The sequence below is a fragment of the Mustela putorius genome, unplaced genomic scaffold, assembly GCF_011764305.1.
Source record: "Mustela putorius furo isolate JIRA1106 unplaced genomic scaffold, ASM1176430v1.1 tig00003987_pilon_pilon_pilon, whole genome shotgun sequence".
Taxonomy (NCBI): Eukaryota; Metazoa; Chordata; class Mammalia; order Carnivora; family Mustelidae; genus Mustela; species Mustela putorius.
Window position 1 is genome coordinate 19,159,456 of NW_025422126.1, and position 25,639 is coordinate 19,185,094.

Consider the following 25,639-nt stretch of genomic DNA (forward strand, 5'->3'; position numbering starts at 1 on the left):
ATATATATATATATATACATATATACATATAAAGTAAGAAGTTCAAGAAAATCCTCTACGCCCCTCTCCCAGCCTTCACCATATCACCCTCCGCAGGTAAATACTCTAAACATTTCGGTACTAATCCTACCCAGACATTTTTCTACGCACACACACAAAATACTTCAAGAAACTCAAAGTGAGATCATGCTATGCCTTTTTTTTTTTTTTTTAAAGAAAGGTTTTAATTTGCTGTACACAGACACCCAGAAAAGTACAGAAGTCACCCTCGGACAGCTTCAGGATGCTGAATGACCCTTGTTGGCACTTTTGAGAACCCCCGAAGCTGATTGGTTCGGAGTGAGCTAGAACTACTTTGGGGCGGGGAAACTCGAGTCCCGGGCAGGAAGCGCCTTCCAGCCCTCAGTAGCGGATAAGCGCGGCGAGGGTGGGTGGACGCCTGGGTCCCGCCGCCACGCTGCAGAGGGGCCGCAGCAGAGGCGCAGGGCCCGGGGCGGGGGGTGCGGGGCGCCGGGCGCGCCGAGATGTGGAATCCCCTGCACGAAGCCGACTCGACCTTTGTCGCTTGGCGCCGCCCGCGCTGGCTGTGCGTCGGGGCGCTGGTGCTGGCCGCCGGCCTCCTGATCGTCGGCTTCCTCTTCGGTAGGGGCGCGCTGGACTCGCGCACGCCGGCGCCTACCCCGCGGGCCCGCGGTTCCCGGGACTCAGGGGCCGCTGTCGAGTGCGGTCCTGTAGCGTGTTTCGCCCGGGGACCGTGGTTTGGTTTGCGGGAAGTGGGGACCGGGCCCCCACGGATTAGTTGGCGGGGGGGTCACTGGAGACGGGACACAGGACAGGCTATGGTTACCCGGGGTAAGGAGTGGAACGCAGAGACCCTGAAACTGGACTTCATTCAGCCGGTGCCACCCCCTCGAGCTCTTTGAGAAACTGGTGCGCGTTAGGACGAGCGGGGGAGTTGAACCAGGCCGCCCAGGGAGCTTTGCCGGAAAGGACTCTCACCTGTTTGGGGTCTAAGGTCGTCGGATACCTGGGCTGCTTCATGTATGCAGTGGTTATACATAGGGCATTGTTGCACGGAGGCGCTATTCTCTCCTCATTCTTTCGTCCTTGGCAGTCAGATAATTAGAGGAACGTTTCGAAACGGGCTATGATTTTTCAGCGCCCCGAACAGATCTTTACCCGTAGGTCTTTTGCGTTGCTCTGTGCACTGATTCGCACGTTTAACCCAACTTCGTAAAGAACCAAGGACAACGCAGAAAAGCTCAGACTCTTAGATTTTAATTTTGCCTCAGCTACTTCTCTGAGGCTCTGAACAATTTACTGAGTCTCTCCTGGCCTCAGTTTTCAAATTTTTAAGATGAGGAAATCTCTGTAATTTATTCGGAATGGTAAATGAAACAGCACTTAAAGCTCCCAGCTCGGTGTTGGGGTGTCGTCACTTTATTCCTTCTCGATGAGGGGATGTGTCTAATTGGACGCTAGCCCACAGGACCAGTAGTTCATCCCTGTCCGGAATTCACTGCCCAGTGGATGACACAGAACAAGTTCTTTATTAATTGTTAACTTTATCCTAGGATTCTCTGCTTTCCTCTCCCCCACAAGCCTCCAACCTCTTCATTTTGCTCATTTTTCAGCTCTGGGTTAAAGCATTTCATTCTCAGCGCGTGCCTTTCCCTGATCCTATCGAATCCAAGTCCTTTTGTTTTATGTAGGGGTAGAACTGTGTTTCCATTTGCTGCCACCCCTTTGTTTCAGTATGCAAGTATTTGTGTGTGTGTGTGTATGCATGTGTATGATTAATAACTGGAAAGTTCCACGAAAGCTGGATGGGTGATTTTGATAACTATCTTATGCCCAGGTTGTGTCATTTTTCTAAATGAAGCCTATAAATATGCCTCATTTCCCCCGGATTAAAAGCCAACTACCAGAGCTAACCAACCGCTCTCCATGATCTGGCTACCTGTTCTCTCTGGCCTCTGTGTGCGCTGGGCATGGTGCAGAGCCATCGGGTAGATAGTAGTTTTCTTTTAGCTTTCTGAAGTTCAAAGTCTCAAGCTGCTTCAACTGGAAACACAGAATCTCAATACATTTTGCTTTAGTTTCTGAAACAGAACAATAATTTATGTGCTTGAAATAGATTCATCATTAATTCATTATCAGCACTTACTAAATGCTCATTATGACTCACCAGAGTGCTGAGCAGTCACTTGGGATAGAAGCTTTCAGGAGAAGATAGGTAGATCTCCTTTTTGCCGTAACCTTTAAGAGATCTTGTTTATCCCCATTAGTTGAAACATATTTAATTTAGTCATCTTAGAAAATATTTTTGTTTTTTTAGAATCACAGCAATACCTGTTGTTGAAATTGAATTTAAAAATATGTTGTGACTGATCTGTATTTGAAAAGTGTTTCCATGATTCCTTTTTCCCCCAGTGGAAGAGCAAGAGAAATTAAATGTAAGAGAATCTCAGTTACTGCTGGAGGTCATTGATACTTTGTGTTTCATGCATGACAAATATAATAATAAGGGAAAATAGGTCCTGTTTGTGAGCTCATGTCTCATTCCTATCTTTGTATATATTTTACAGGTCGGTTTATAAGATCCTCTAATGAACCTACTAACATTGTCCCACAGCGTAATGTGAAGAAGGCGTTTTTGGATGAATTGAAAGCTGAGAACATCAAGAGGTTCTTATAGTAAGCATATACTTGATAGGTTATATGGGTAATTTGTTATTCTGTTCAGAAAATTTTTCAATATTTCACATACAGGAACTGACTTTTAAAAAAAGTTTTATTTGTTGAAAACCTTGTTTCGTATTTCATCTAGACAGGATTAGCTAAATTGTATCACTAGAGAAAATTTTGGGCAGGAGTCATTAAACTGTCTATAAAGGACCAGCCCTTGTAGGCCTGCCGATCTCTATCACAACTACTCCGCTCTGCTATAGCACAGAAGAGACCAGAGAAAATACGTAAACCTACGAGAGTGGCAGTTGCAATAATTTAACTATTTATGGGCACTGAAATTTGAATGTCGTATATGTCACGGAATATTCTTCTCTTTTTTAAGCTATTTAAAATGTAGTAACCATTTTCAGCTTGTAGACCATAAAAAAACAAGGAAGTGGGCTGGACCCAGTCAGAGGAACAGAATTTGCTGACTCTTGTTTTAGAAGAAATTCTGTTTTAGTCAAAAGAATAAACTTGGCCTTTGGACTCAGATATACTTGAACTTAAATTCCGTCTTTGCCCATTGACAGTAAAGTCACTTGGAGTGAATACTTAACCTTCCTAAGCTCTCATTTCCACCTCTAAAAAGTGATGACCATGATATTGTTGTGACGAAGATGAATTAGAGAGTGTATACGTAACATGGTTTGAAAACTAGCTCCCTCTTTCCGAAATAGCTGTCTGTAGTGTAGAGCAGAAGATGTAAATGAGTAAATTTTAAAGAGTATTTGCAAATCAACTAAAAATAAAACACTTGTGTGGAATGACTGTATATAACTGATTAGAATACTTAGCCTTTTCAAAGTAAAATACTTGGAGTTCCTGATAGTGATTGAAGGATTCCTTAGTGAATACAAGTTACAATTTTATATAAAAGACAGTTTATATACACACACATATATATGCACAAAAAATGCATAGATGTGCACATACATGATCATATAAACACAGATGTCTGTTTTATGTTTTAGTTTTTTTTTTTTTTTCTTTATCTGTTTGAGAGAGAAAACACAAGCAGGGTGAACAGTAGAGGGAGAGGGAGAAGCAGGCTCCCCAGTAAGCAGAGATCTGGATGTAGGCCCCATCCCAGGACCCTAGGATCATGACCTGAGCTGAAGGCAGATACTTAATGGAGCTACCCAGGTGTTTCCTATTACAATAGAATTAAAACTCTGAATAAAAATGTGCTAGGGCAACTTCCAGGTCTTTGGAAGGGCCATTTCAGCTGAGAGACCCAGAAGCTTAAATTTTGTGGAAACCCCTCCTCTGCCTCTTGGAGTTATTTCGCTATAGTTATGCTTAATAGATAAAATAAAAGTGGAGTTCTGACAAGATACAATGTTCACTTCTAGACAGAGCTACTGTACCCTGCTTCCTTTCCTAATCAGGGAAATGGACTGACCGGCAAGGAAGAAACATGAATGCTTTCACTTACCTTTCTAGACCCTGAGTAAAATGAAGACAGTTAGTTTCTTGCTTATTCTCCATGCCCCCAACCAAACTCCTCTGTTTAGAGCTCAAGCATTTTTACCACTAGCACAAAAGAAAGAAATTATGAGAACCCAGTTCATACCTCCAAGTGATGTAGGAAAGACAATGTTAGGGTTCGAACCTGACAGCCAGGAAAGAATTCTTGAGATGTCTTTGGTGCAAAAAGGTGATTTTATTAAAGCACAGGGACAAGACCTGTGGGTAGAAAGAGCTGCACCAGGGTCATGAGAAGTGGCACATTATACACTTTCGAGTTGGGAGAGGGTTAGGGATAGTATAAGTCTCAAAGGAATTGGGAAGCAAGGTTTCCAGGACCTTGAGGAGGCTAGCTGGTGTTGGGAAATGTCATTTATTACCATCTAATAAAACCTTAGTCACGAGACCCTTCAGATGTATATCAGTGAGTCATATGCTTGGAGGATGATTGCCAACATGTATCTTGGGGTAGTTAGAGAGAAAGGAAGTTTCCAAAGGAATTTTTACACATTAAAGAAGACTTACAGGATCCTGACTGGGGGCAGGAGGGTGGTTCAGGCTAGGAGTGCCTTTTTCCCTTAGCAAAATATTAACACTGAGGCAGCTGAGTCCCTAGAGGAATGTCACTCCACCTGTTTCAAGGAATTATCAGTGGGCTCTAGGTAGTAAGGAAATTTTAATAATTTTTCTTCTGCTTTTGTTTCCCACATGACAAGGACCACAGAATTACCGGAAACTTCCTGGACTCTCCAGATTTCCCATTTGCCACTCAACCATCAGAGAGCTTTCAATCTAATTCTACCAATAGGCCAGGGGTTGGTACAGCCTCAGATCTGCCATCTTATCCTCCTTTGCTCTGTAAAGATCCTCTCTACTTCCAAGTTGTCTGCCTCTTCATTGTGGCGGGATGGATCCCAGCCTCCCTCAGATACAGGGTTGTCCTGTTTCTCTTTTGTTTTGAAAACACCTGGTTGAATTCTCAGCCGTGTTCACTACTTTGCACCTCTTTAGGGAAATTTTCCTTCCCTTCTACCAGGTTCCTAAAAATAAGATTATTTTGGAAAACTGTTTTAGACCTCTGGGCTCAGAATTTCTGTTACACGCCTTTGAGTGCTTTTACTAGCTGCCTTCCAGACATCTAGGTCCTGCAAGCCCTTTCCATCATTTGTAAACCAGACACAGTGTATTAAAACAGGAGTACTAACAGGTCTCTTTATTAATTGAGATATTGTAATGATACATGGCACTTTTCTAGCCAGACAGAGCCTATTTTTAAATACAAGTTGTTGGCTATTTGGGATGATCTGTAAATTATTATTTTTTAAGAAAACTTGATATTTTAGTAGAATCGACAAATTACTTGCAACACACTTCATAATTGATTAAAACAAGAAAAATTATAAGGTGCAGTTTAAGTTACCTAATGGAGCTACAGAGCTTTGGAAAGTAGTGAGGTGGCAATATTTTCCGTGGGTATAGATGAGAAACTGAAGATTTAGCCAGGATTACAGAGGTTAGTTGCAAAACCTCTACTATACCATTTACAGGATTGTATGAGTTTATTTATCATTGGAAATGAATTTTTCTCCTATTCTTCATTAGGATCAGCTTTGCTCCAAATGTATGGGTTCCAGTCCTGATTCTAGCACCGTGTTGTATCCTCATTGGTAATTACAAAGTGTTACGAGGAATTTCACTCATAGCGGCCGGATCTGATAATCAATTCCTCCCTCCCTCCCTCACTGCCTTTCTTCCTTCCTTTCTTTTTTGGTGGTAGGGAGAACAGTTTCAAGAGTCCCTATTGGCAACTGTTCTTTTTTCTTCTTTCTATTTTTTTTTTTTTTTTAAGTAAACTCTACCCCTAACGTAGGGCTCTTAAACTCACAACCCCGAGATCAAGAAGCACATGCTCTACCAAACTGAGCCAGCCTGGTGCCCTATGTCTTACATGTAGGGACAGCAATCACTCTGACTTGAAGAAATATGCATAATCTGCATCTACTTGAGTTATGTTACAGTTTGTGATCTGTATAATATAGAAAAAAATTAACGTGTTGGCTCTTTTTCTGTTACCTCTGCAGGTATACATTGAAAAGATACAAAGCTCAGCTGCCTCTTAGAATTGTGTTATTTTTGTTACTACCTTTTGTGAATACACATTTGAAATTTTGTGTCTGTTGTTGTAAGGGAGCAAGAATGTCTTGTTCCTTCAAGGTCCTACCAGAAGGACTAAATTGGCACAAGAGAGATTCACGGGAGAAAATCAGATTTAATAGTGTATGTGTGGGGAATCCATATAGACATTGGAATTCCAAAGACAGGCAAAATGAGGTATATCAAAGGAATGCACTTTGTAGGGTGATAAGAAAATCAGATGTTTGGTAATTAGATATTTGCCCTGCCATACAGATGGATCACTCAGATAAAATTGATCTCTGCTAATAATCCTTATTTTGAGAAAGATCACCAATTTAGAGTCTTCCGTGTTGTTAAGGGAGTGGCAAAAGTTTCTTTTGAGACTATAAGGGTTTTGATGACCTTCAGCTCAGAAGAATGTTCATGCCAAAGTGGCCCATCTTGGGGCAGCCCACTTTTGACCCCTATAGTGTTATTTTTTGAATGAATGTTTTTTGAATAAGGATTTTAATAACTATCTTTGTAAATACAGTTTAAATTATTTTAATAGAATTATAAAAAATAATCAAAAGAACTCCATTTTTTTTTAAAAATTGAGAGTTATTCTTCTGGGCAGTTGATTTTCCAAGTCAAAAATTAAGATAAGTTTACAGTAAAAGTAAACATTTGAAAATGGAGTTTTCATAGTCATGTTGCCTATTTTTTAGTTTAAAAAAAAAAACAAACCCTATAAGGATAGACATGTGTTGGTTTTAGAAAAAAAACACCCTACATATTCAAAAGCAGAAATGTGTGAAGATCTAGAAATAAATGTCTTTTTATGATACATGATGGCATGTGGATTTTTTTTTTCTTTAAGTGGGTTAAGATGAAAATACCAATGAGCTCAATCTTAAGGGAAACAACACATTTCCAGAAGAGAATAAAATTTAAACAACAAAGGCATTAGTATCCAGACATACTAAATGGGAAAGTAATAAACTCATAAAAATATTTTTGATAGCTTAAATTCTGCCCACATAACTTATTCATTAGAGTCATTCCTGGTCAGGCTTATTATCATCATTGATTTTTAAGTGTATTACTATGCACAATCAATGGAGTACAAGAGATTCAGTCTGAGCTTCTCAAAATATGTTTAGATTTTTCCTTAATGAAGATACTTTATAAAGGTTGCTAATCAAAAAGTTTCTCACTTGGCCATAACTTGAAGTATTTAAAAATAAATGTATTTATCAATCATTCTTGGCATGTCACACCTTGGCATTTTGTATGAAAATATCTTTTACCTTCTAAATCTATTTCACGTAGTGAAACAAGTAATTCCATGAAAGTTCTAAGATGTATGAGCCTTAAGAAAAGAGGAGGACACTTTCTTCATCTACTATATAGGGACACCCACTGGACTGCACATAACAGTTTTCTACAAAGATCAGTTTCTCCAATTTTGCTCTTGAATAAGTACAAATTAGAGCATGAAAACTTCAAAATATGCTTTGATAATCTCTTTGATGCGATAGTAGTATAACTTTGCTTTTTTATCATACCACATTTCAAAGCACCTTTTAAACGTCAATCTGCCTTCCTTGGTTGTTCATTTGGGATAAAGGCTGACTAAACATTAATTTCTAACCACTTTCAATTTTTGTTCACCAGTAATTTTACACGGCTGCCACATTTAGCAGGATCAGAACAAAACTTTCAGCTTGCAAAGCAAATTCAATCCCAGTGGAAAGAATTTGGCCTGGATTCTGTTGAGTTGGCGCATTACGATGTCCTGTTGTCCTATCCAAATAAGACTCATCCCAACTACATCTCAATAATTGATGAAGACGGAAATGAGGTAAAACAAAGAAATAAGAAACCATCCTCATCTCTATTATTTTTAAGCAGCTTTTATGAGAGTATGCCCTCATACCATCTCTAAGTATTGATAGAAATCAAAATTATTGAAACTTGGGAATATTGTCTTTAGTATCTCATTGCCATTGTCAATTCCTCTCCTATGATGTTTGAATTTGGAGTGATGTTGGAAAAAATTAATGCTTGATGACAGTTGTATATTCTGTTTTTTAGTATTGCGTGCTGATACAGAATATGATATATTAGTACTTCCGGGCAAATGAAATAGACACGATTTTTTTATAGGTTCGGACTATAATACTGTCTAAGTGTGGGGGTGTGAGGAAACTCAAGACACCTGGTGTATAGTTTGAGTCTGCAGCTTTTTATTTGTATTCAGTGACATGACTTATAGGATCCTGTGTTCAGCTCTGTGCCCAGAACTTGGATGTGGGCATTTGAAGGCAGAAGAGAGTTTGGAGAGAATGTCTATAGAATGATTATCTAAAGAATTTATAATCTTGTTTGTGAGTTAGGGTATATACTTGAGGAAGAAAAGATAATACAAGTAATTGAGGTATTTCTTAGTATGATATGTATTCAGTATGAAAGCTGGTAAAGTTAAACTCTTTTGCATATCCCTGTTTATCATAGTTTTAGAGCTATTGTATCTTAACTGAAATAGCCCCTTTCAATCTAGATAGTTTCCTTCTGTCCTTTTGTTAGTTGGGCCTTCTCAATTGTATATAGCTTCAATATGTCCAGCTTGATCAGTGACCTGAAAATGTCATGTGATTTAAATATATATAAATTTAAAAAATTTTTTCCCTAGTATGTTGATCACGTTCTATCAACTAATGAATCAGTCTTTTAATGGTGAATACGCTGTTACGTTTTCCTGTCAGTGATGTAATCCCATGCTAAATTTCCTAATATGATTTAAAACTTTCCATATTAACTACTATTTAAATTATTGTAGTTAATACCCTATCTTTTTAAAATATTAAACTCTCAAAATTTAAAAAGTATTTTTAAAAAAGTTATATGGAATATCAGTATACCACATATGGTCCCATAACATTTGTTAAATAAGTGGGGAGATACCTATATAATTAAGTACTAAGCAGTTTATAAAAGTATGTTTAAGAAAGTTATTTAATGATGAAATAAGAGATAATGTTAAATAAATATACATATGTGTGTGTGTATATATATATATATTTTTTTCTTTGTCTTGATCTGTCAGATTTGGGGAAGATCTATGTAGAATGAGAAAAATAACAAACTTGCACTTCTTTTTTCCTTCTTTCACCTCCCAATTTTGACTGTGACTTTGCTTTTATTATTCCATTTCATTGTTTGTTTGGCCGTTATTGGCATATATTAAATTCTTCAACCTTGTCACATAATATAAAGGTATCATGTAGAAACATCATTCTGGAGATTTTCTGGAATGGTGTTAGCTGTCTCTTTTGGCTTCCTTGTCCAGTTTCTGTTGGGATGGGGAGTGTTTTTCCTACACATAAAACAATCAATTCTCAGACACCAGTTGGGTGCCCTATAATTCAACTCAATTCTGACGCTATTTACGTGGTGATAGTGTCAGATTCCATAGTTAAGAGTTCAGTCTCATAAGACTGCCCCCTCCCCCACCTATTCAGATACCAGTTGCAAGCGCAGCCTGTTTCTGACCTACCAGCTATAGACTGGAGGTTCCAGTGACCCCATCCAACACAGGATGACAGTTGAAAGTCCAGGTTGTTAATATTACTTCTGACAGATGGGCAGAAATCAGAGGTTCTTATGATCTCCTCAGGTTTGATTAATTTGCTAGAGTAAATTCACATTTGCAAAAATATTTTACATTCAGATTACTGATTTATTAAAAGGATGGTAAATGATACAAATCAATACCAGATGAAGGATGCATAGGGTAAAGTGTGTGCGAAAGAGCAGAGAGCTTCCATGTCCTCTCTAGGAGCCCCAGTCCCCGGACATCTCCATGTGTTCATCAACCCAGAATCTCTTAACCCTGTCCTTTGGGTTTTTACGGAGGCTTCATTACATAGGTGTGATGATTAAATTTTGACTATTGGTCCATCTCTCCTGGTTGGGAGTTTGGCAGTGGGACTGAAAGTTCCAACCCTGTCATCACTAAGCTGGTTCTCCTGGCTACCAGCTCCCATCCTTAAGAGGTATCCAAAAGTTAAGTCGTTAACATAACAATAGACAGCTTTGTTGCTTTCATCAGGAAATTCCTTTTAGGAGGTTTTAGGAGCTCAGTGCCAGATAAGGATGAAGATCAAATATACATTTATTATAAATCACAATATCACACTGCCTAAAGCTTCCTATCATTAGTTCCTATAAAGCTATATCATTAGTTCATTTTCCTTTTTTAATTTTCATTCAAAGTACATCTGAACATAAAGAGTCATATACTTCTCCAAAGTGCCTTGCTTCCTCCCTAATTCTCCCTTTCCTGAAGCAAACACTATTCAGTTGTTGACACAAAATGAACACACCTTTTAAATTTTAAAGGAATGGCAAAAGAGTTTTATTTGAACCCAAGTTAAGACAGCTGCCCAGGATACACGATTTCCACGTAAGAAAAAGGAGCATTGCCGGGGGAAAGGAAAAGTAAAAATCACATAATAGGAGAGTAAAAGTGACTTAAATGCTGTGTATAAATATTGAGAAAAATATTTAAAGGAAAAAATCTGATTAAAAACATAGTGTGGCAGACTAAGTAAAATCAGCTATGTACTATTTTATAAGGAGAGACTTGAACATAACATCACAAGTTTGAAAGAAACAAAACTGAAAAAGAAACACCAAGTAGATATTGACTTAAAAAAATGGTTTTATCTTATAAAGTAAGTTTTAGGGCAAAGTCAAAAACCTTATTAAGAGATAAAGAGGGTCACTACCTAAGTGTTTCATTTCACCAACAATTCTAAATTTCTTCTTATCTGTTGGAGGAAAAGTTACAATAGGCCCCAAAGGGAGTTACTTGGACTGAGCCCCACTCAGCAAACCAAGACTTAATATCCAACCTAATGCAGTTTCAGCCTCTCCCAGGAATGTGACCTTTAACTAGAATCTGGAATTACCCGGTCAGCACTGATGAGGTAATCCACCCAAATAATCCCTTTTGTCCCCTAAAGGCCAAAGATCAATAAGGAAAAATATAAGAAAAGCCAAATAAACCTAAATAAATAAGGAGTGAAAAAAGAGGCATCTCTAGAGATGCCACACAGATAAGAAAGATAAGAAGAGATAATGCTAGAAAGATGTGTGCCAGTAATTCATAGCTGAGATGAAATGGGAAAAAAAAATGAAAATTGACACAAGTATGCATTATTAAAAACCCAAATATTTTAAAAGAAATTAAATCAGTTCTTCAAAAACTCCTACAACACAGGGCATCAAGACCAAGTGGTTTTCCTTTAAGTTTGAAAGATTAAAAGATCATTTAAATATACTACAACCTACTTCAAAGAATGTTAAAAATGCACTCATTTCATAAGGCAAGTATAATCTAGAAAGGATAACCCAACAAGCAAATTGCAAAAATACAGGACAAATGTGTAATATATACATCTAAGTAATATAATTATCATTATGAAAAAGAAAAGTTACATACTTATCTCAAAAAAATCTCCCCCCCCAAAAGCGTTGAACAAATGGAAGTTGAATTCATTATAAAAACGCTTAGTAAACTTGGAAAGGAAGTTAATTTTACATCACCTGAGAAACGTCATAGCAACTATCAAAATTAAATTGTGAGACAATATAAAAATTCCCTTTGAGTTTGGATTATCTATCACTACTTTTCAACATGGTACTTGGCCCTGGTCACGGGCATGGGTACGAACAGTGATGGGAGACCGGGAGTGAACCTGACGTCATGTTATCCCAACAAGAGCACCAAGTATCTACCTTTCCTGAGGCACACAGATCCTAACATGAAACCCTAGCAACCACTACCCTTCAAAAATCCCCACATCCTCCATATAGCCTGTAATTCTGTGACCCACATAAGGTACGAAACTCATCTGAATCATTGAGAAAGAATATAAAAGAAACTGTAATAAAGTACAATACAAATCCATCTAGAAACAAAGTTCTTGCATCAGCATGTCTTTCAGCCAAGGGAGTACTCAAGTTGGTCTCACTCAATTTGCTGATACGGTAATCTTCGATTTTACAGCTTCTCTGTACGAGGAGATTTTAGAGCAAGTTTATAAGTTATTCTAACAAGTAGGAGAAATTTGTAAGGTCAAGGAGACAACTTTTATTAGAGGAACTTTATCAAAGGTAGACTATATACCAGAAAGCATTGCTCACTTTCCAGAATTCACTAATATTAGCCTCAAATTATGTATTCTGAATATAACTAAAACAATTTAGTTTACAAATTTCTGTTTACCTTTTGTGACATTAAAAAAGGCAGTGTACAGTTCAATCTATATCATGTGTTATCTCTTCATGAACAAAGATAAGATAATGTGTCTGTATATATTTGAAATATTTCTGGTAGAATCTATAGAACACTAGTCATATTTGTTGCCAGTGGAAAGAGGAACTTGTGTGTGTTGTGCAGGAGAGTAGAAGTTTACAGTTTACCACAGAACTCAGCTCTGAATAGTCACAGTAATTAAATTACATTCACAGGTGGGACAGAGGGACAAAAACAGTTGAACTGTCACAATGTCCATAGAGAATGCCTAAATCTGAAACACAGCATGTTATTTAAAGAAATAGAGGGGCACCTGCGTGGCTCAGTGTGTTAAAGCCTCTGCCTTCGGCTCAGGTCGTGATCCCAGATGGGCCACAGCGGACTCTGCTCAGCAGGGAGCCTGTTTTCCTTTCTCTCTCTCTCTCTCTCTCTCTCTCTGCCTACTTGTTATCTCTGTCTGTCAAATAAATAAATAAAATCTTTTTTAAAAAAATAAAGAAAGAAATAGAAATAAATATCCTCCAAATCAACTCCTGGTTGTGATAAAAGAAGGGAAGTTCTCAACTTCTTATGTTTGTGGGCTCTGCTCCTGGGCTCTCAGAGAAGCTATATTTGAACGTTTACCGAGGTCAAAATGACTCAGCAAAACCTTAAAGTATGTATGGGACTCAGTCAATATTTCTACAATACAGACATTTTAGAATACTTCCACTTTGGTCATACCCTATCAGTTTATGCCCATAATTCTAATTCAATCTTGTTCTTGTCAACTTGAATAATACTTGTTTTCATTATTATGTACAGTACATATTTATTCATTTTCCCACATGATCAGGATACCTTCCTTATCAGTCTTTCTTGAATCATCTTTGAGCTTCTTTTAGAGGCTTTATTTGTTTTATTCAATAATATCCTTTAGAGATTTTTTTAAAGTTTGGCTCCAAGCTATTAATTTTTGGTAGGAAATGTGTCTTTCATTTCCTTTTTTTAAGTCTTTTGGAGGGGATGACGGGAGGTACATGCACGAGGGGAGGGGCAAAGAGAAGAAGAGAGAGAATCTTAAGCAGGTCCACACCCAGTTTGCAGTCCAGCATGGGGCTCAATGTCAACACGCTGAGATCATGACCCAATCCGAAATCAGGAGTCAGATGCTTCATCGACTGAGCAGCCACCCAGGCATCCCCATTTCATTTTCCAAAGGAAGGAGGTTTTTGTGGGACCTAGATTTGTAGTTTGGCAGTTACTGACCCTTCACACATGGAGAGAATATTTGACAGTTTTATAGCATCCATTAATGTTGTTGAGAAATGAGTGGCACTCTATTATTCTGTTTGGGTTTCTTGTATAATCTCTCTTTTGTAACTTTGAACATCAAGTAGTATATTGAATATCATAATTTTACTGTGACCGGTCTGGAGGTAGATTAGTTTTTTATTAGCTTGGCCAGGATTCACTGGACCAACTGAATCTTAAGAGTTCATAATTTTATCAGTTTGGAAAATTCTTAATCATTATATATTCAAATTTAGCTCCTTTATATCCTTTCTATTTTCTTCTCTCTCTTTTTTAGAAAGATTGACTGACTGATTGATTGATTTTTAGAGGTGGGGGGGCGTAGGGAGAGAGAATCCCATGCAGACTCCATGCTGAGTGCAGAGCCCAACGTGGGGCCCAATCTCACAACCCTGAGACCACGAGCTGAGCTGAAACCAAGAATCAGATGCCCAACCAACTACACTACCCAGGCACCCCTCTCTTCAGTTTACAAGCCCTCCTCATATGTACTAACCTTAACCGTAAAGGGTGTTCTTTGGCAACTCAGCTTTATGCAGTGGTATCTTATTATACGCCATTATCTGGACCATCTCAGAATTTCTGTTTTGGCTCCCATGGGTCCAACGAAGGCAAAGGCAGGCTTTAGTGCAATCTATTGACATTCTTGCTTTCACACCCCATTTTTTTGGCTTCTGAGATTCCTTACTTTTTTTCCCTTCCAATTTGATGATACACTTAAAAAGAGAATATTTTATATATAGTTCAGCATCTTTAGTTCTTTTCAGTGTGAATGTTGTTCAGTGTATCTAGATACTATTTGATATGGATTCCACCCCCATATGTAAGTTTTTTTATTGAAGCGAATTTGGTATTTAATTTGTTGCTAAATAATCTCTTAGCAATGTTCTAAGGATTTAAGATTACAGTATAATGCTGCTTTTTATTTGGGTGTTAAAATCTCCCTCCTAAGTCAAACCTGGTGCTCTGTAGATGCTCTCTGGGTTTGTAGTTTATTCTTCTAGCACAGTGCTGGGGATTTGATATGTATTTTTAAAATACAAAATACAAAACCCTTTATTGGCAGCAACGATAAAGTACATTTTTCCTTGTTTGTTTGTAGTAATCAAACTTTACCTGACTCAGTTTCGACTAGTTTATTTTTACTTTTCCAGATTTTCAACTCGTCATTGTTTGAACCACTTCCTCCAGGATATGAAAATGTTTCAGATGTTGTGCCACCTTTTAATGCCTTCTCTCCCCAGGGGATGCCAGAGGTAACAATGCAATACAATAATATACAAATAACAGACAGAACCCCCTCATACATGCAGGAAACAATTAAAGAATGATAAGGAGATTTTGACATAATTCAAATTTACCCCCTTTGCATAAGACATTAGAATTTCTTAATAAGAAAAAGTACCATTTATTGCTTTGTTGACAGTTTTTTTTTTTTAAAGATTTTATTTATTTATTTGACAGACAGAGATCACAAGTAGGCAGAGAGGCAGGCAGAGAGAGGAAAGGAAGCAGACTCCCTGCTGAGCAGAGAGCCCAATGCGGGGCTAGATCCCAGGACCCTGAGATCATGACCTGAGCCGAAGGCAGCGGCTTAACCCACTGAGCCACCCAGGCGCCCCTGTTGACAGTTTTTAAAGGTAAAATCTACTGCAGTGAGATGCAGAGATCCAAAACGTGTATTTACTGACTTTTGACAAATGCATGTACCTGTGTAATCCAGACCCCTTAACACACACATTATTACCATCACTTCAGAAAGTACCTTTACGCCCTTTCTCAGTCAGTATCACACCCCTAACCCCCTGCCAGGCAGTCATTCTAATTGTTTTTGCCACATTGATTAGTTTTGCCTATTTTAAAATCTGTATTGATGGAATCGTACGGCATGTAATCATTTGTGTCCAGTTTCTTTCACTAAATTAGGGTCTATGAGATTCACGTGTTTTAGCTTTTAATTCATTCCTTTTTATTGTAAGTAATTTCCATTGTATGAAAACACTGCCTTAATTACTACTGTTACATAGCACTGATTAGTTTTTAAAGAACTTGAATAATAGTATTGTTGCCATTTTCAAATGAAGAGCATGAATATCCATTCTAGAAAATTCTGTGTGGTCTACTCAGTTAAGCAGTGTGCATAACTATCATCTGAAATTCTGTAGTCAACCCCCAGATTCCTGTGAGGTACATTTGTTTTTTATAAGAAAGCTAAATTGGAAGAGTTCAATATAATTTATTACTGTCTTTTTAAAAGTTGTCTCTCCTATTATAATATTTGACAGTAAGTAAATTCAATTTTGAATGTATTGGGTTAAAGTGCCCGGGATATAGTCAAAAGAAATTGCTGATTGACAGTTGGGTATATTGAAGTATCACTTAATGGAAGGCTTTTATTAGTCAATTAGGATTTATTACAAGAACATAAAGATGATTTAATACCAGGCAGTGCCATATTTTTTAATAAGTAAGAGAGAAAATATTATTTTTTTATTTTCAAATGTATTGGATTTATTAACTTATAATTTAAAAACTCCTGCAAACTTAGAATGAAAGAGTATTTTCCATTGGTTGTATGAAATTTACTTCACATGAATAGTTTGCTTCTTAATGGTATAATATTAGAAAATTTTTTCTAATATTTAGCACATAAATAGAGTGCTCGCAATCATAATTATTTCATAGTTGACATGAGATAGGAAATGAGAAATATAACATTTGGAAGTGAAGAGTTATTTTTGGAAGCGAAAATATATATTTTAGATCTCAGGTGTACTGAGGTCACTTAGACTTACTCCAAGCTTAAGGTGCCTTACTGATGAGGGAGCAGGAGGCTGGCTGAAGACAGAGCAAGAGCTGGCGCCTTGCACCCCCTCTCCATCCGCTCCCCCTCAGTCATATGTGTGGCATTCCTCAGGCACCCTGACTGCCATAAAACGATAAATAGTTAACTTGCAGAGATCACAATCCTGCAGGACAGGAATCTCCCTTACTCTACAGATGTCCTAGAGATCTAAAACAGGGAGGTTACCTTATCAATACCACAAATTTCCAGAGGCAAATAACTCAGTTCCTCAAGCCCTAATGTCTCCTTCCCCATCATAAAGGAACGGGAGGAGGCTGAGGTAGAAGGGAATGTAAATGACAGCAGGATCATAACACCCCACCAAGAATCTCCCAACTATCTTGATGTTAATGCCTGACCTAAAGAGGACATTGATCAAGCCACAAGGGCAAGGCCTCCTCCCAGCACCTTGTAGGCCCTCTTTAGCATTTGAAAACTCCACTGAAACCTTCCTTCCCCTCACCTTCCCCCAACCGCAGGGTACATAACCTGTCATCCCTCACAACCCACAGGTCCTGTCCCCGTGCATTAATAAACCACCATTTTGCACCAAAGATGTCTCAAGAATTCTTTCTTGGTCATTGGCTCTGGACCTCAGCCCACCGAACCTCACCTAGGTTCTAGAACTTCATCATTACCATCATGGGCCCATGTATGAACCTTAATTTAATTTCTTTTCTTTTCATCTCTCATTCTCACTCTCAGTCTCCTTCCTCTCCGCCTGTCCGATGTATTTGTGTCCTTTGCAGCATATATTCTTTTTTGTTTTGTTTTTCTTTAGAGGAAGAGAGCAGGCCGTGCGGGGTATGGAGAGGGAGAGGGAGAGGGAGAGGGAGAATCTTAGGCAAGCTCCAATCTCGCAAAACTGAGATCATGACCTGAGCAGAAATCAAGAGTCAGGCACTTAACTGACGGAGCCACTCAGGCTCATATGAAAACATATAGCCTGATTTTGTGTTTGGTGTATTTTAAATTTATGTAAATAGCATGAAACTTTAGGCCTTCCTTGTTCTCTTACTCTTTTCTGTCAATGGCTTTTGAAAACTCTGTCTGTGTCACTTTATGTCAGGGTAGTTCATTACTTTTTACTGTTGCTTATCATTCCATGTTACATTGAAAGACCCTAGAGGACCCGCACCCAAGGACGCACTCACAGACCACTGGATGCAATAAGCAAGAGGATTTTATTCGGGCATGTTCGGACTCCCAGGGACACTTGACCAGGATGGGTCAGTGCCTGAGAGCCCCGATCTGTTTCAGGAATGCCTTAATATAGAATTTTACAGTCCATTACATCAGAGCCCTCACTTTTCTAGCCAGTAATTTCAAAGCATTACAGTAAGGCCTACACATAGGTAGCCAATCCTTTAAAACCAACCATACATTTTGGCCAGTCACCGTTCAGGTAGTGTACAGTAGAGGGTACGTGTTGAATTGCACGTTTCTAACCTTTATCTGTATACGTGCTGAACCGCACGTCTCCAGCTAGCGTACGTGCTGAACCGTACGTCTCCGGCCTTGGTATGGGTTGCGTCTCCGGCCTTGGTACGGGAGGCAACCCTTATCAATTTTACTTAGTAGTAGGGGAAATTCTTAACAGGGGAAGGGTATAACTTTATTTGATTACACAGCGAATGAGGGTTTAAGCAATTTTTCATTTCTTAGCAAAGCATTAGAAGCATTATTATACAGAAGCCAGAAACAGCCGGGTTAAACACAGATTTTTGCTATTCGTTATCCTGTTATGCTGCTTGCTGACTCCCTTATCTATGGTCAGCTGGCCACAGTTTCTTAGTTAGCATAAGCTGGTCATAAAAAGAATGTTAAAACTTATAGGCTATACTATAGTTCTGACCTGGGGTCCTTCAACATGCACACCACATGGAACTTACCCATTCTCTTTGAGGACAGTGCTGCTTTACTCCGAAACCCTCATCAGCACAGCATTGCGGGGAATATCCTCATATGTGTCCCTGTCTGGGCTTGCAAGGGTTTCCCTGTTGACAGTAAACTCATTGTGGGATTGCTGTTTTGTAGGAATATTTAATTTCACAGTGTCCAGGCAGTAGCAGTTAATTGCTTCCACTGACACTAAGTGAGTATTCGTGTTTCCTCATATATTTTCATCAACACTTGAAATTCTCTGACTTTATGATTTTTGATATTTCTCTGATTACAAGTGAGGTTGCTCATCTGTAAACATATTTATTAGCTGTTCTGGTTTTATTCTGTGCAATGACTAAGTAAAGCCTTCTCTTCTTCCTGTTGAATTTCCAGCCTTTTTCTGATTAAATTTAAGGGTTTCTTAAAAATCTTCATTATTTATTCCATATTGGTTTTGTTATGCCCCAATAATGGGTCCGCGATTAAAGGAGCAAGACTGATACAAAGTGAAGGTCAAGCAAAGTTTTATTTCGTGCCAAGCATCAAGAATCAAACTGGGCGGCCTGCGCCGCACCTCTTACAGAGAGGGCGACCCCTCCCTGCTTTCCAGACGGGTTTATAGAGCAAAGGCCAGTGGTTGGGCCTGGCCACACACTGGGTGGCTAATTGAATTACAGTTAACCCCACAGTAGCCACAGAAACTAGCCCATCACCTTGTAACTCGGAGATAGTATGCCCCCCCACTGATTGGATGTCTCCACCTGGCCTGACCCACCATTGTATTTGAGCTTTATGTTACCTGGGGCTGGTTTCCAGGACTTGTTTTTAAGTAAGTCCCCTGGGGGAAGGGAGCAGGGACAGTTTAAGGGTTAAACAACAAAGTTATTGTTTAACCTCAATGGAAGCCTCTGGCTAAAATATAAAAATATAAAGTAGGTCCTTACAGTTTAAATATTACAAAACCTTTTTCCAATTTTCCATCCATTTGTTCATGTTATTTAAACTGTCCTTTATTTTTGATTTATTTATTTATTTTTATTTTTCTGTTTTTTAAGACTTGATTTAATTGACAGTAAGAGACAGCAAGAGAGGGAACACAAGCAGAGGGAGTGGGAGAGGGAGAAGCAGACTTCCTCCTGAGCAGGAAGCCTGATGCTGGGCTGGACCCCGGGACCCTGGGATCATGATCTGAGCTGAAGGCAGATGATTAATGACTGAGCCACCCAAGCACCCTTATTTTTTTAAGGATTTTTTTTTTTTTAAATTTGTGAGATACTGAGAGAGAGCACAAACAGGGGGCAGGCAGAGGGTGAGGGAGAGGCAGACTCTCCACTGAGCAGAGAGCCCAGACCCAGGACCGTGGGATCATAACCTGAGCCAAAGGCAGACGTTTACCTGACTGAACCAGTCAGGCACCCCAAGTTGCCCTTTATTGAAAAGATGTCTTTAATTTTATTATTGCCCAATTGTTCTCCTTATGATTTTATACTTTGGGTCTTCTTTATTCATTATTTACAGTGATATATCTGTATAATCAGAATATACAAAAAAATACTAATACATCATTATTTAAAAATAGCATTAATATCAGATTAGAGTTAAGTGCATGTGGACAAGTAGTATATAGTAACAGGAAATATAACAAAAAAACTCAATTTAAAAGAGCCATAAGGGCACCTGGGTGGCTCAGTGGGATAAAGCCTCTGCCTTCGGCTCAGGTCATGATCTCAGGGTCGTGGGATCGAGTCTCACATTGGGCTCTCTGCTCAGCGGGTAGCCTGCTTCCTCCTCTCTCTCTCTCTCTCTCTTTCTGCCTACCTCTCTGCCTACTTGTAAAATAAATAAAATATTTTAAAAAATAATAATAATAAAAGAGCCATAAAATGTTAAATACACTTTAAAAGTCTTCAATGAGTGTGAAGTAGTTAAAGAGCACTGTAAAATTTATTGAGCAGTGAAAATATTATGTATAAAAAAATGTTTCTAGGTGAGAAGGCAGAATGCTATAGGCAGAAAATTATTCCCATATTTGTTTGTGGGTTTAATGTATAATCGGCTGAAATCGCAAGTAATTTTTGGACTTCGACAGAATTATTTTATTCGTAAGAGTCATAGAGATTATTAACTCATTTCTTTCAAGTAGACCTAAACTCTTCTGGATTAATAGGAGGAGTCTGTGATTCTGTGTTTCTTGTGTGTGTTCAAATAGTAGTTGAGTTTGCTGGCTAATGGGCTTTACTGGATCACCTTTACTTAGCCAGTGCAATGCTAATTCTTTTTAAAGTTATATATGTCTGTGCTTAAAATGTTTCACTGCAGGGCGCCTGGGTGGCTCAGTCAGGTGAGTGTCTGCCTTCAGCCCAGGTCATGATCCTAGGGTCCTGCATCGGGCTTCTTGCTCCTCGAGGAGCCTGCCTCTCCCTTGCCCTGCTGCTCTCCTGGCTTGACCCATTCTCGATCTTTCTCTCTCTCTGACAAATAAATAAAAAAAATATTTTTTAAAAACTAAAACTAAAATAAAATAAAAATATAATCTAATCTAGCAGTTCTCAAATGTCAACACGTACCATGATAGACTGGAAGACTTGTAAAACGCATTCTAATTCCCACGCCCTTGAGTTTGGATAGGTCTTCATTGTTCATTTCCAACGAGGCCCCAGGTGACATGGATTCTGAGGGCTTAAGAACCATGTTTTGGGAGCCAAAGGCTTCGCCTCCCGGTACTGTTTCAATTAACAAGAACAGGAAGATGGAAGCTTGCAAGAAATGGAAAATTCTAGGCTAACAGTGCAAGATTGTATTTATTCCCAGTCATAGAACAATGGTACAGTGTAAACTTTACAAGAAGGTCATTGTCTGAAAACAAAGCCTTTTTCTAACCTACGGTGACAGCTTGCATTTGTGAACTGCCCAGAGGACATATCTATCACGCTTGTTTTCATTTTCACAGTGGACTGTCGTTTTTAAACTAATGTCTCCTATCCCTCATTTGTTTTGTGAGGATTGCAGATTTATCAAAAGACAGCCACCACTTACAGATATTTAAGGAAGGAGTCTCCCCGAAGTTGGTGATATTAAATAGGGATAAATTTCAAGTAGGACACTGACACTAAGACAAAATTCACTGAAACTAAATTGGTTAATTACTCTATATTCACAGACTAAGAGTGAGCTCCAAGAGAGGGCTAACAATTATAAATGAGGCATACAGTACAGCCATTAATAGTGCATTAATATTGCAATGTCTGAGGAAGAAATATAAGAACTAAAAGTAACCCCTTTACTGAAGCAAAGATTCAAATGTCCTCTTCCTCAGTACTTTCCTCGTTTAGTTTAAAATTGCATGCACCCAAGTACTAGATTCTATTTAAAACTTTGAAATAATTTTCTACAGCACTTACCACTTTTTAATATACTATGTAATTTACCTGTTATTATTTTTATTATTATCTTATCTTTCTGCATTTCACTTGAATTTAAGTTCCTCTAAGGACAGGGTCATGCTGTATCTTTAGTTGGTAGAACATTGCTGGAATCGTAATGATATATTTTCAACATGTTTGTCAAATTGATGAAGTTCCAGAACCTAGGTGAGGTTCGGTGGGCTGAGGTCCGGAGCTGATGACCAAGAAAGAATTCTTGAGACATCTTTGGTGCAAAATTGTGGTTTATTAAAGCACAGGGACAGGACCCGTGGGCAGGAAGAGCTGCTGCCCCGGGTTGTGAGGGATGGCAGGTTATGTACCCTGCGGTTGGGGGAAGGTGAGGGGAAGGTGAGGGGAAGGGAGGTTTCAATAGAGTTTTCAAATGTTAAAGAGGGCCTACAAGGTGCTGGGAGGAGGCCTTGCCCTTGTGGCTTGATCAATGTCATCTTTTGACCAGCCATTAACATTAAGGTAGTTGGGAGACTTTTTGGTGGGATGTCATAATACTGCTATCATTCGTCTTTGTTAGTGAGATTTAGGACATTTGTAAGCCAAGGGAGACTCCTGTCTAGCAGGATTGTGAGCTCTGCAAGTTACCTATTTGCTTATTGTTCATGGCAGTCCAGGCTGCCTGAGGGAGGCTACACAAATGACTGAGGGGGAGCGGATGGAGAGGGGGTGCAAGGTGCCAGCTTTTGCTTTGTCTTCAGCCAGCCTCGTGCTTCCTCATCAAAATGAATCCTAGAATTAGCTTGGAAACAATTTTTTGTTAGTATCTGTTGTACATTTCCTGTGCACATTCTAAGAGAAATGTAGCTGAAGAGGGAAACGATTAAAAATAAGGATATGAGATATGAGAAATTGTCCAGCCCAGCGACTTTAAACTAGACTGTGTGAAGGCTTTCCAAAGGCAGACAGATCATTTTAAAGAGAACGGTGTCCACCACCGATTTCTCAGGGTACAATGACATTGGATTGAGAACTAGCCGATGGTCAGGTCCTGCTGGTACTTTGTTCCCACTTTCTTATTTTGAAATGCCAATAAGAGTATTACCCCTACCTTAAAAGACCACCAGAGACGTGAGTCAAAGCCAATCAGCAAGGGTTGTTTATTGCAGGTTCGAACCTGGACCTCTGCGCCGTTCGTTGCCGATAACGCCGAGAGGTCCAGAGCTGGGTTGGTGCAGGATTTTTATAGACAGATACAAACAAGTTTCTAGTGGGGCTGAGCTGATTGATTGATAGTTTGAAGAGGCATACTTGGCGTCAGTGGATTGGGTCAGGGGACCCGCGTGCGAAAGCAGACAAAGCAATCTTACAGAAGCAGAACTGGCCGGTTAGCCCATGCAGGCGGAAAAAAGCACTATCAGGATATTGAAGGCCTGGTTACTATCAAGTAAAGACAATTGGAGTCTCTTGGTGGAATGTTACATTCCTGCTATCAAGCATCCTTGTTAATGAGATTTAGGTTTAGAAGAAATTTAACTTTATTTACTTTTCCTTCTACCGCTGGGAGGGTGACACTAGGCTTGAGGGACTGAGTTCTGTGTCTTTGGAAATTGGGCTATTGATAAGGTAACTTCTTTGTTTGTAAATCTCAAGAACATTTGCAAACCAAGGGAGACTCCTGTCTTGCAGCATTGTGATCTCAGCAAGTTAACCATTTATCATTTTATGTCAGTTAGGGGTGCCTGAGGAACGCCACACATATGGAGGGGAGCGGGTGAAGCGGGGGTGCAAGGCGCCAGCCTTTGCTTTGTCCTCAGCCAGCCTCCTGCTCCTTCAATTTATACTCACTTTTATCTTATTTTTACAAATGAAAAATATCTGTCACCCATCCTAAAACAATATGAAGCATATCTCTGAGTCATAAAAATTTCTGAGGTTCTGAACAAAGAGACAATAGTGAAAGATTCTCATAGTTGGTAACAAGAGATTTGGCAAGTCATATGGTTTGCAATTGAACAAAATTAGATGAGCCTAGTTGAGCGTCTAGCTGACATCATTAGAATTAACTTGGATAATAGATCGGTGTGTGATTGGGGCATTGTAACTTGGAAGGAGTTTAAATAACTTAGTGAGAATTCTGCAATAGAACTTCTTTTACTCCCGTCTTAAGGTTTCTCAGAAATTAAGCCTAAAAACAAGAAATGTGAATAGAACTAATGTGGAGTCCTGTCTCATTCTAGCAACAATTTTTTCATCCAGCGACCTGATGTTTTAATATCTAATAGCATTAAGGAATATATTTCAAGTAAAATTTTATGGTTGGGTATAATTTTCACAAGTTTGTAATGTTGTTGGACTCAATCTGATACTGCTGATAATTAGCTTACTCCTAAAGAATTTTCTTAGTGCACACATCCTATTATAAGACATTTTTAAAATGTGCATACACACACACACACACACACACACACACACACATATATTCTTAATCAAGGGAAGTTTGGTAGTGATCAAGAAAAGACTTCCAGGCATTCCTAGATTCTAGGTCACAGAAGCTGAAATGAAATGTAGCATCCTAGACATTAATTAAGAGGTATTCTTTTGGGATCAATAATTGTGTCAGGGGAGGGAAGAGAAGCTGGTTTGAGCAGAGGGAGCCATGAACCTCAAAGGCAGCTCAGGGACAGCGTAGGCTGGCCTGAGGGCGTTTCTGGAGTCAAAAGTGTGCTTCAGAAATGTCCTGGGTGGGACTAAAATGTCCAACGCTTTATACTTCCCACTGACCAGTCATCACCCCAAGAAGGGGCATGACTTTGAGCAGGGCTGTTGTCTGTAGCTGAGGCAAATCCTGAAGAGACCTGAGAACTGAAGGCTGTTTGCAGAGAGCCTTCCTTGTGGCTGGAGCCAAAAGGTCCTCATCGAAGGGGAATCTGGGCAGCACATCTCAGTGTCCAGCACAAATATATTTTACCTTAAAGTAAAATTCTCTGGGGAAAGGGGAATAAGACAGAAGTTTGAGGAGAAAAGAGGTGATAAAATTCTGACTGAAAAGTGTCTTCCTTTTCAAATGGATGATGTTGAATAGAAAATCAGTATAGTGTGTATATTTCTTTGGATACATATAAAAAGTGATGTAAAATTGCTTCTCATCATATTAGTAGTTATAGTATACTGGCAATTGCATTTGTTGTAGCTACTTAAAGGTGTGATAAACAATTTTAGATGTCAAGTAAATATATGAGGGGCTATTGTTGTTTTTCAAAATTAATGGAGGGAGTGGGTGAGAAAAAAATGAAGAATCCTGGTCTCATCTAACAGGTCATTTTGCAAATGAGAGTACTGAGATTCAGAGATGTTATTAAGACTTGCATGAGGTCACACTAATGATATGAAACCAGACTCCTAAAGCAGTTCTCTTCCTTATGGGTGGTAGTGGAGACCCATTAGGCTACTAGTTGTGAATATACTTTAAGAATGAAGCTGTCCTCAAGGGTTTGTTTTTTTTTTTTTTTTAAGATTTTATTTATTTATTTGACAGAGAGAGATTACAAGTAGGCAGAGAGGCAGACAGAGAAAGAGGAGGAAGCAGGTTCCCTGCTGAAC

General features: G+C 39.0%; 1 protein-coding gene across 3 annotated transcripts in view; it reads left to right on the top strand.

Annotated features, from left to right (window-relative positions):
- Nucleotides 1-386: 386 nt before the first annotated feature.
- The window catches only part of FOLH1B (folate hydrolase 1B), a 60,599-nt gene continuing 35,346 nt past the window's right edge, over nt 387-25,639 (top strand). For 2 of the 3 annotated variants that reach the window (XM_045071384.1, XM_045071386.1), the window contains exons 1-4: nt 387-642; nt 2,589-2,697; nt 7,993-8,179; nt 15,088-15,189. In XM_045071384.1, the coding sequence (XP_044927319.1) occupies nt 525-642; nt 2,589-2,697; nt 7,993-8,179; nt 15,088-15,189 (516 nt within the window). In that variant the 5' untranslated portion in view covers nt 387-524. The remainder of the gene's footprint in view (nt 643-2,588; nt 2,698-7,992; nt 8,180-15,087; nt 15,190-25,639) is intronic. The other variant, XM_045071385.1, reaches the window with a different exon arrangement.